The following is a 12,067-nucleotide window of genomic DNA, read 5'->3' as shown; positions in this document are numbered from 1 at the left end:
GGAAGAAGCTGACTCCAGAAATGTTTACATTTGCGTTTATGCATCTTGGGCACATGTAAGGAACCCCCTTAGACCGTAAATATGCGTCTTCTTAATGTTGCGGGGGCGAATAGTTAGAGCAGACTGCTAACCATATCAATCAATGCCATGACTAGTGAATTACCTACCGGTGTCTCTGATATGTTACAGCAGAGATTACACTTCATGCATCACCACATTCTTTTCTTTCACATTACACATGAGCTTGTCTTGTCACTGCCCAATTGCCCTCTTTTGGACAGCTTAACTGATGTACTATAACAATGAACCTTAGTGAGCAAACGTAATAGTACAGGAGCGGTGGGAAAAGATGAGCGAGGTGGAAGCCCAGTCCGGTGGGTGTGTCAGCACAGCCAGCAATGTTTCCAACAATAAACCCAAAGGTGTAGTTAATGCACGGTGTAACATTTTTGCCAGCGCAAAAATGCACTAGCCCATGTGTCCTTTCTTCCCCCCTTGGCACTGCTCAGTTACCAGACCTTCTATTTCGACAGCAGTGGAGCTGCTGATTGTATAGCTCACGGACGAACGGTAATGGCAGAAGAGGCGGGGAGGGGCAAGAGGGAAGCTAGAGGAGGAAAAAGCCCTGGGTCCCAACATTAAAAACATAAACAAAAATCAGAAAACCCCAGAAGGGACAGAAGTTGGGTGTGGTGGACCCAAGAGAGTCAAGATTTAATGGTGACATGCCTTGCTGGCTCCACTTGATATCAAAAGTTACTGAACACATGAGCATGCCTTAAGCATCATGAGGGGACAAGAAGGTTCCACATTCTGAACCCTCTTCGGAAGGCAGCTGGATCCAAGACACCAAAGGCTTCAGTTACCAGCCCTGAAGGCATATATACACGTATGTCCAAGTCCACTTGAGAAGGCAAATGAAATCTACCATACCATGTGTGGGGTGGGGGAACTGCATTTCAAAACACGGCACGACTCTTTTTTTCTCTCCTTCTCTCCCTTCCTTCTTTCTGGCTCTGAATAATCCATTTGTGTAGCGTAGTACACAAGTGAAAGTTAGAGCTGCTAAAAACAGCTAGAGTACTCACTTGTTTCTGCTGTCCCACACACCCACTGGAAGAACATGTCAATGGCTTTTCAAAAGAAATTTTAAAATCCATGATATCTTGCTCCTTTTCAGGGAACTAGATTTTGAAAAAGAGCCAGAGATGGACGTGCTACCTGCTCTGATGGGCGTAGAACTAACTTGCTCAAAAGCCAATAGCCAGAGGAATGCAAAAAAAAAGAGAAAAGAGAAAACGTGACAAGTAACAACTTTGGTTTCTGTCACAGAAAGAGATTTATCTTAATCATTTACAGAAAAATAAACTCAACTTTCTCCCTAGATATTAAAAAGTGCCATTTCTAAAGCATTACTAAGATTTAGAACAGAACAAGTTATGTGATGCAAAAACACATCTTAAAATGACTTAACAAAAAGCCTTCAAGAAAACGCATCTGTGATACCAAACTGAAAACGCAAGACGATCACACGAGGATGTTCAGTCAGAGCAGCACCTTCTCTTATTCAACGAACAGGCAACAATTCTGACACCGCTAAGCCTTCAGACCACCCTACGCCTGCATTTTGGCGTCAAGGGGCACTCCAGCTTCCGTAAAGGTCCATCATTCTTACCTCATCCAGCTTTCTTCTCTAAGTTGGTAGCTGCCTGTTTTAAATGGACCATCTCCTTAACGATGAGCTGGGACGAGACATCCCACCACCTCTGCCCCCAGAGTCTCAAGACAGCGGCACCTCCTGGATCATCAAGGCTTACCTTGAGTGAGGGGTTGGAGGGGAAGGGCAGGCTGCCCCGGCTGAATTGTCAGGAGGCCTTGGCGCTGCAAAGACAGGAGGTGTTGCTGCTGTAACTGCTGCATCTGTAAAAGCTGCTGCTGAAAAGCCAGCTGCTGGGTAGCCACCTGCTGCTGCTGTAAGAAATCAGGAAGAAAAAAATGAGATGGCTACCGCCCGAGGAAGGTTAAAATGGACGTTTCCGGACACACCGTCATCGTCCAGTACTGGGAACGGTCACCAGGGTCTCGTGGAGGCTCAGCGTCCAGGCTGGCTTAAAAGGGACAGAACACCTCACCTCCGAAGACAAGCTGTGTGACCTTCCTGCTCCCTGCTCCCGCAGAAAAATCACCAGTCAAGTCAGTTTTTCCTACTCTTTGAAAGGCCTGAGTTTTGGGGATGTGAACTCCTAACCTTGGAAAGTTTGAATTGTCCACACTAGCAGGAAGGCTGGACCACTCCAGGCCTGCAAGGATTTGAACCCTGAACCTTTGAGGTGTGGAAGAACAAGGTGTCCTTGTCCCTGCCTGGATGGGGAGAGAAGCTTTTAACTACTCTGTTTATCACTTCTGACATAAATAAATGAGAAAAAATCAGACCTTTGAAGAAGAAAAACTTCATCTAATATTGTTAATTAGCCATGACAAACGATGAAATAACATTGTAAATCTTTCATAGAAACAGCCACTAGATTTTAATTACACACATTCATAATTTAGCAAACAACATCGTGCTCGACTGTGGGTGTGGAATATGAAGGACACTTGAAGCTTCAGATGCCTGAACTTGACTTGAGTTTCAGATACCCTGAGGTCTGCTGGCTGGTCCTGCCTCCCCGCCCGCTTTGTTCTTGCAAAGACGGGGCTTTGCGATATGATAAATATCTCTCTGCTGATTGGACAATGACAGGAGGAAAACTTTTGTTGTGTAAAACATCAATACATCATTCCTGTGTTTAGCAGGCCTTGCTCCAGCCAAAAAAATTAATGTAGATTTCCTCAGTAATTATCTGAGTGATAGAAAGATAATACAGTGCAGTATTACAATAAATAGAAGGAAATTATCTAATATCCTTAATCTACTAGGAATCAAATCGAGGTGGAGGTCTTAGCCATGTTATGGCTTACAATTATGAAAGGAAAATTAACCCTTCTTTGGGAAGAGAGGGCTGGAACCAGGGGAAAAAAGAGAAACAAACACGACCCTTTCAGAGCTTCTCATAACTACACTTTACCAACAACTGCATTCACTTAACCTAACATGTGACCTTGATCTGATACATCCCATAAAATGGTATATATATCAAGACCTTCTGACGCAAAGTTCAAAGGAAGAGAAAAATGGTGGTTTCCTTTCGGTCTCCATGTAGTTTATTTTACAGCAAAAACCATCATTCTCATATTAGCAACCAATTTCAGACTTACTACCGTGCCACTGAGAAAGTTAATTGAGTTTCACTCCAAAAAACAAATTCTATACCACTAACAACAAAAATTTAAATAAATTTAAATGAAAAGCCCATGTTTTCATTTTAAGAACAGCATGCATAAAATGATCCAATTGTGTTCACCCCTTCCCAAGTTATCACATTAATGTAAAACCCAATGATACTGATACTCATGTCAAAATGATTTTTTCACTTCTTCAACAGACAGTAACTCAGGACATTTAAAGAAGGGGGAGGGGAAGGAAGAGGAAAAACACAACACGGATACAATAAAAGATCAGGGAATTAGCTGTTCTTGAAGTAGAAAAGCATGAAGGTGGGGTGCTGGAGTTTGGGGAGGGTGTTTCCTGTCTTACTGTAAGTGAAATGTTTAGAGATTCTGTATTTATATGAAAAGACTGATGGCTGTTCTACTGTCCCCGTGGCTATCCCTAGGAAAAGCTCCTGAGAGCTGTCCACGTTTGCAAAGCCAGGATATAAAAGTATACAAGGCCCATTGTCCAAAGAAAGAATTTAAAAGCAACACTGGTTGCCAAACTGTGCTCCCCACCCAGTTACCAAACACAGGATACGAGCCCGTTTGTTTACTTCTCACAATTGAATGCATACAAAAAAGGTCTCCTTGCAGTCCCCTGGACAGGTCAGTAGTCAGTGCTAAAATGCTAAAATGCCCTGATAAACCTGGTATTTCGGATCCCCTCCCTGGAGCTGCAGTCAAAGGTCTGTTTTCCTTTCTTTGGCTCCTCCCTACTGCCTAACATAAACTGTCATAACTGCCCAGGACAAACGGCCCTTTTAAAATAATCAACTTAGCCTACCTCACAGGCACAGGGTGGGATATGTGTGTGTGTGTGTGTGTGTGTGTGTGTGTGTGTGTGTGTGTGTGTGTGTGCGCGCGCGTGTGTGCACGCGAGCCTGTGCCTGGACTTAAAATTAATTCTGCCTTCTGGTTTCCACACCCGTTCTGTCAAATATTAATGAGCCATCACTTAAATACTCGCTGTACAGGGTTACAGAGTATCTATCTCTCAAGGAAGTTCTTCAGTCTAAACTCAACATGGAGCTGAACTTTCTCAAGGAAACATCTCTGGGCAACCTGAGGGGAAAAAAAGACTGAAGTATATTGTTATAGCCAAGGATCAGGGGTCTTAGCGCAGAGGTAACACCCCCCCCCCCAAAAAAAAGAAGGAGTGGTAGGGTGGGTAATTCAAAATTATGAGCCACTAATGCCTAGGGGATTCGGTAAATTAATATATTTGTTCCATTTGTCAACATTCAAGTTCAAACCCTGTTAAAATCATAGCTGCCAGTCCAGATCATGAAATTACTACCATGTAAATCTATTTCACTGTTGTACAAAAGGACCACTACCTGCATGGTAATTTCAGCAGACTCCCTCCTCACCTTAGGAACATAAGGATCTCCTAATCATGGAGACAACAGGTCCTGGCCACATTCAGGGGCAGAGACCAGTGAAATCCAAGGAGACCTGCCCGCGGGTCTGGGTCTGCCCAGCCCTCAGGATGTGCAGGCAACATCTTCTGTATTACCTCTGCCCTGGAAATGGCTAGCGAAGCATGACCACAACAAACCCAGTGTCCTGGAGGTGCTAAACGCTACTGTGATGTAACCACAACCTTCCCCTCGTTCAGACACAAAGCATTCTCTTTTTCTCCTCCACATTCCCTTCCCAAATTCTGACACCATCACCGTCTTCCGGCGCCTGAGATGCCCCCTTTCTGACAGCAGCAATTTGGGAGAGTTAACTTTTATCCTTCCTTCTGCTGTGTAACTTTCGCCTTCGTGTTTCTTGATCTGCCCTCGGCGCTCATCTGAATTTTCATGTTTTCCCAGCATGCAGACGTGCATTCCAAACTATGTCTAACAGACCAAATAAGAGGTTAATCAGAAGTGGCAACAGAAAGGAAAAACACAATCCCTGGTAACTGATAAGAATGACAGTGCGGCCCTTTTTTGTTTGTCTTCAAATATAGAGTTAAAGATCTTTAAAAAACTAAATTTCGAGGCCTTTGAAAAGAAAGCAGCACAAAATAACAACAGGGGGTTATTGCCTGTGAGCCACAGGGGAGAAACTCCATAATTCTTATTCTCCCTTTTGAAGGCTGTTAGAAATCTGATTCAAAAAAGCAACAGCAGAAGGGGAAATCTCTTGAGGCTGTAACCATTTCCTGTGATCATGCATAATGTGCTTCAAAAGTGGGTTTTTACCAATTCTGTTGATCAATTGCACCTCCTTCATATCCCTTCTTTTTTCTGCTGTGTTTACATCTGATGTGACTCAGTGACAAGCACTGTCTGAGACTGTGAAACAGGCCTGTCATGTTGATTTATGGGCGCATCAAACCACAACTTGTCCAAACTGAGGCTCGCAGTTCATTAATTAGAGAGTTGTGACTTTGAAGTCAGCTTTCAGACTGTGGTTTTTAACATTTGGCTTAATTTATATGCTCTTGAATGTGGATCTCTAAGGAAAAAACTGAAATTCCCTTCTTGTCTTTGAACTTCTTTTGACCGCACAATAATCATTTCTTTGTCCAGAGTGATGCCTGCAATCCCAGAGTCATTAACGCGCATTGAACTGCCACTGATGAGTAAGCCCTACTGAATTAGAAAAACAGCCAGCAAAACAAAGCTGAGAGCCTTCTGCACAGTGATATCTCACAATTACATGCCTTCCCTCCCTGTGCCATTTCCATTTTAATTACTGTTAGTCCTTTAGATTTACATTTTAGACACTTTTTAATCTGGTCCCTTTTTTATTATAGCAGCACCGGGTAGCGCACCACCGGACTTAAGGTTGTGTCAGCATTTTCATTAAAACACCTCCTCCCCTCCTCCCCTTCACCCTAAAACTGCCCCTACTCTGCAGGGGTTTAAATCCAGGCTGCTAAAAAGGACTCCAGGGTGAAAACTTGGCAGGGCCTGGAAAAATGTACCCAATTTGTGCGGAGGGAGGAGCCGGCAAAGTGAGAATGTCTGGGTCATCCCTAGGGTGGAGGACGAGCGCTTCCCGGCCTCCGCTTGTGCGAGGGACAGGGATGGGGACCAGCGTCACGGGCTAGGACGCCTTCTAAGAAAGCAAGTGGTTGCCTGCTTTGGGGCAGTGGGGCAGCTGTTAAGTGGGACGGTGAGCTGTTTATCAAACTATAAATTGTCATTCCAAGGAGAACACTCAAATGGAAAGAATTCCAGTCCACCGTGAAAACACGAGGAGGTAAGTTCCATCGGATAACTTTGGAATGGATAGAAAGATGTCACGATAACGCATACGTGTGCAGAGGTATACCCCCATCTCCTTGAACGTCACCCACATGGAACGGCACAGAAGGTACAGAGAAACCCTCCCGGGGAAGGCCTGCCCATTTACAGAGGGAATAGAGTCACCTAACTGGGCGGGGGGACATGCAATCAGCGTGTACACCTACAAAGTACTGCACTACACGGTTTCTTCTCAAGAAGACACATGTGATCCAAGCCTGCCTTCAGCATTTGTGATATGTGCAACTTGCAGGAAGAAGTTCAACAGAGCCGGGGGATGTTCTGAATCTTGCTCTAAGTTTTTTGGTAAAAGATTATTCTTCCAAATGAACAAGCCATCACTGCACACCCAAGTTCTCTGAGTTGGAGGGGGAAGAAAAAAGAAAATCAATCATGCACCGAAGTGGAATTTTTACTGGGAGCACCTCACCTCCCCGAGGTAGATCTTGGCCCTCAGTGGTACAAGTTTGCAAAAGGAGCCCTAAAGGGTCTGTCCACGATCCCTTTGCTCGGGGCTGACACGAGGTACACCTGCAGGGTGGGTTATAAAATATGTGGCAGTCGGCAAATGGAACCCAGAAAAATCTAAAAGAAAACAGGACAATAACTCTCGGTCTGAAAGCTGAGAAGCGATAGAGTCAGCTCAGTTGTGCAATCATTTAAAAAATGACTGACAGTTTAATAGCCACTAGATAGTCCTCTGGGATCTGCGGTTTGAAAGTAAAATATGTATTGTCGGTACCTCTTTAGGCTGTTTTCCAGCATGTTGTTGTTGTAAAAGTTGAAGCTGCAACTGTTCCTGTTGTTTTTTATAAAACTCTTGAAGCTGCTGCTACAAAGGAAAGAGAAGACGGTAAGTGACAGAGGGTAGCGTCAAGCCACTGTCCCTTTTGGTGCCGTACACAAACTGGGATTTGAAAAACAGCATCCTTTTATCTGCAACGGCCTGACCTTTAGCTTGAGACTCGACAATAAATTTCAGCACATGCTGACTATTCTTGGCATTATTGTTTGAAAAGTAATCTCCAAAATGAACTGATGAAAAACATACCATTTTCTACACAAACTAATTAAAATAAGGCAAGGAATGACCTTTGATTGTACAACAAAGACAGAATGCCCTGGCTGGGGGAGTCTGGTGAACCATGTGCCTCCTTTCTAAGTGATGGGGATGGGCGGCGCTGGGGGTCGGTTCAGCGTGTGGGACTGCCATGCGGGTGGCTCCCTCTGCGTCCCGGACCGCATCCCAGCAGCTCCCATTACTGTGGCACTGAATCTCCTCTGTTCGATGCAGGTGCCCATGAGGTCAGACTAGGAGGTGCCCACGGCCCAAGGGCAGCGGGAAGGTCATTTCAGCACTGGCATCCGTGAAAGGGGCAGAATCAACTCCACACCTTACAGTTAACCGACTCTGAGATGCTACTTGATGTTTAAAAGAAAAATTCCGTAAGCTGCTGAGTTGAGATGGGGACTTCAAGAGCTGTCACATTTAAACCTGCTCCCGACGTGCTCCCCGTTTTGCTTTGATTCACACCATTTAGAAGCCTCTGGGCTTACCAAATAAAAGAGCGTAAAGCCCCCTCTAAAGCCTAAAAGATCTTATTTCTACCAAGTCCAATTACAGCCCTAATCTCAGTCCATCGGGTCCTCTCCAGGCCCAAACCCTCGTTGCTCTGGGCCGAGGGTGTCTTCTTCCAGGGATGCAAATGCAACTGATTGTGCTGGGACGGACGCCCTCTGCTTACTCCTCAGTGGGCAAAGGAGCTGCTCCACTGAGGGGACTTCGGAATGAAGCGATGGGCCCCGGGGGTCATGGGATGCTGGGGAGGAGGAAGGACCATTACCTGTTGAAGCATGAGGGCCTGCTGCTGCTGGAGGAGAACCTGGAGCTGCTGAGGGCTCAGCACTTGTTGCTGGAGGATCTGCTGCATTTGCTGGGGAGTGATAACTTGAGGTGTCATCATAGCCACTGACACGGGAACCTGGAACGTTAATGAAGGATAAATGGGAAGCCAGGAAACCACACGCACACAGCCCTCAGCCTTCCAGGCACAGGGGCAGACCGTCATCAGCCTGCCTCAAGGACTGACCAGTTTCCCACACACGGTGCATCTCTCCAGAGGGGGATGCAGCCAACACCCCCTATTTAACTGATCATGCTGTTTATTTTAAATAAAGAAAAAATAGAAGAAAACCTTGCAGCCACGTGTTCCCAATAGTTTTGCAAGCGGACAAGGCGTAATGGGTTAATAAATGCTACCTGGAGTAGGTTAGAACAATCTCAGTTTCTAATTTAGAATGAGTCTTTGGTCACAACGAGATGTAGGAAGTTAATGCAAACTTGAATTTCATTTTCCAGGGAAGTAGGCAAATGGGAACCAGAATTTTTGCGGCTGGAGCTAATACCATCCACTTCCTCTGAACAGGGATTTGAACAACAATGAAGGAATGCTCAGTCCTGTGGGCAACTGAACCTTGGATGCACCTTCTGAACTTAAAACACAGCCCCTTCCTCTGATGCCTTTTACCCTTCCTTGTTCACCCAGCACACAGATGTCTCAATTCTTTCGCATTATGTGCGATACCATTAAAAGCCGCTTTCCATGACATTTCAGTGACAAACAGCTACAGTGATGAACTTGATAGCTTTTCATATTTGCAACTGTTAACACGTTTCTGCACGGGCATCTCTGCAAGGAACCTGCACACTGTATCTGAAAGGATGATGTCTTGTTCAGATAAAACACTGACATTAAAATGACAGGCTGTCTTGGCCAAGGTTACACAAATTGTATTCAAGCGGATACCTAATGACAATGCTATGAATTCTGCAAGCTTTCTAGAATGTAATTTAGCTATTCAAAATAATCACTGCACTTGTGTTTAATTTGCAGACTACATGAGAACCATTTTGTCAGTCCCCGTAACAGAAGAAGACTATTTCATGAAAAATTACCCCCCCAAATAAAAAGATAAGGAAAGAAAAAAAAAAAAAAACAATGAAAGAAAAGACAAAACCTGTATGTCTTCTAACAGTAATACTTAAGCATCTTACTTTTCTTTGGTTTCTAATCAAACATGTGACAGCAAGAAGCTGGAAGCAGTAAAGGATATACTTTGTTAAAAAGGATCTGCTGTCATCTCATGTATTACAATAAAAGGTAATAACATGTTTTGCACTTTGCCTGTGTGCCACTTAAAAAAAAAAAATCCGGCAGACAATAGCTGATCAGAAGATAAAAGAATTAAAAAATCTTTCAGGGGAGCAGTAAGCAAAAGGGAGAAATGCAGTATTAATTTTATGTAACATAATGTCTTAATATGCAGTTTATCTTGACTTTTTCACATGATTTGTCCTGTCATTTGCATAGCGAGCTCTCATTCCTAATTTCACAGTCATTATGCACTGATGTCCCGATTTCTCAGCATCACTAATTTTGATGAACTAAAAATGGTTCCTGAAGGTCAGATTCATGTACAGTGAACATCCCCCACTGTTGTTGTGGGCATGTTCTGTGTGGGAGGATGTTTATGCGCAAGTTTCGCGTTGTTTGGAAAACACCAGCTAGAACGGTTGAAAATTTTCATTAACCCAACTCTGGAAGGTCAACAACGGAATTCTTCCCACTGCAGTGGCCTTTTAAGTGTAGATGTAGATACACTGTAATTTAAAACAGATGGGCATGTCTGAGTATTTTTATATGCAAAAAGGGACAGATGTATATGAATGGATAAATTATCCTTTTAAAAAGATATCTCGCAGCACGAAATATCACCAATGACTGGAACAGTGAACTTGCGTTTAGTCTAGGACAAACACCAAGAAGACATTAGCAAAACATCTCACCATCTATAACTTAATTCCAATTAGTCTACCTTGCCTTTGAACAGAAGAAACTCTTTGAATATGTCAATATGTAGTGGGTGCCAATCACTATCTTCTGAGCTGCTAAAGCCAACATATCACAATAGAAGTTTACTTTTCCTTGAGAGTTGCATCACCATACAGGGAGGTTTGATTAAGCAAACAAAAGAACCATGTTTAAGGATTCTTTTTTCCTCTGCGTTTCTTGGATGATGTACAATATAAATATTCTTGAGCCAAATTTCTGAGGGTGATGAACAGGAAAACAGACAGGAACAGGGTGGTGTAAGATCTAAGCTGGTGATGAACGTGAAATTAACAGTGTTATAACAGAAGCCATCACAGAAACAATCTCTTGGTCATATTTTTTTAAAGAACTATGGAAAGGTTAGGCTAGAAAGGGGCACCGGCGAACCTTTGGTGGGGGAGGGGGATGGAAATGTCATCTATCTTGAGGGGGTAGGGGTGATCAAAGAGATGGATACAATTGCCCAAATCCTTCCAACTGTATGCTTAAAATGAGTACGTTTTATCATATGTAAATTATGCTTCAATGAAATAGATTTAAAAAGTTAAAAAAAGGACTGACATACACAGATAATTTTTAAACCCTTACATACAGCCAACAGTTTAAATCTCCTCTTCCCATAGTTATTTATTCAGTTTTTTTGGTAGTCACGTTACAGAACAGTAAAATGAACTTGAGTCTCCCCTTCTCTCTCCCTTTGGACATCTGGATGGAGGTGCTGATGAGTAATAAAACGCTTAAAGTAGGCAGAGCCAAAGGAGGGAAAGGAGCAAGAAGTCAGAGTAACCCTCCAGCCCAGTGCCCTGTCTCCGAATGATCAGAAGTGGGCTATTATATCCTGACAGCCTCAGCTTTGCTTTTACTATCTGAAACCACGTTTTCACACCGGTTAGCTCTGAGACTCCAAAGTGGCCTCGAGCTTAATTTATAAACGCAATAAAACTGAAGATTTCCCCAAAGTTTCTGCTCCAACATGTCATGAAAGTCGGTTATGGAAAGCTTTAACAAACAGATCCAAATGGACCAGAAACCACGGTGGGGTAGAAAAGGGGAAGGAAAAAAAAAAAAAATCTGAGCACAGTGTAAGGCTTTAAACAGTTAAAAATTATAGCCTACATATCCACTCCCTTAGCTCTCAACGTCCAACTTTTTCATGGAGCTAGTCCCTACTAATACCAGGAATCAAAGGGCACGCAGCACCAGCAAGAGGCTATTACAGCCCACACTTTATTGCCCATTTCTATTGAGGTCATTAGCGGCAAGAGTGATTGTACTGGTCTTAACCTATTGATCACTGTAACTACTATCATTTAATCCTGTGTTGAATGTCTGGAAAGCCGCTAAAGGCACACAAGAGACAGTGCTTCAGCATTGAGAAATATGGCCAGAGCTTAGAAATTACACTTTGATTCATAAAATCCAGCCAGTGGTTTAAATCAATAGTATTTAAAACAGTCATGTGAGTTTTTAACTACGGCGCTCTAATATTTATGAGCCCCTCTTTCAGAGTATTCAGTGAAAACTAACCCCCTCTGTGCCCCACCCCACCGCCCCGATTCTATGCCATCCACTTTACCCTCCTTGAGACAAAAACATAAATTTCTGATGTTTTTG

The 12,067-nt window shown here is 43.5% G+C and overlaps 1 protein-coding gene across 11 annotated transcripts in view; it reads right to left on the bottom strand.

Moving 5' to 3' along the window:
- FOXP1 (forkhead box P1) overlaps positions 1-12,067 on the bottom strand; it is a 549,899-nt gene that overhangs the window by 85,873 nt on the left and 451,959 nt on the right. For 10 of the 11 annotated variants that reach the window (XM_032458004.1, XM_014560759.2, XM_032458007.1 and 7 more), the window contains 3 exons: positions 8,405-8,542; positions 7,303-7,392; positions 1,818-1,971 (listed from right to left, as the gene is read on the bottom strand). In XM_032458004.1, the coding sequence (XP_032313895.1) occupies positions 1,818-1,971; positions 7,303-7,392; positions 8,405-8,542 (382 nt within the window). The remainder of the gene's footprint in view (positions 1-1,817; positions 1,972-7,302; positions 7,393-8,404; positions 8,543-12,067) is intronic. The other variant, XM_032458000.1, reaches the window with a different exon arrangement.

This window comes from Camelus ferus, chromosome 17 (genome assembly GCF_009834535.1).
Source record: "Camelus ferus isolate YT-003-E chromosome 17, BCGSAC_Cfer_1.0, whole genome shotgun sequence".
Classification (NCBI taxonomy): domain Eukaryota; kingdom Metazoa; phylum Chordata; class Mammalia; order Artiodactyla; family Camelidae; genus Camelus; species Camelus ferus.
Note: the sequence above shows the minus strand (reverse complement) of the source record. Positions and strands in the feature narration are given on the sequence as shown.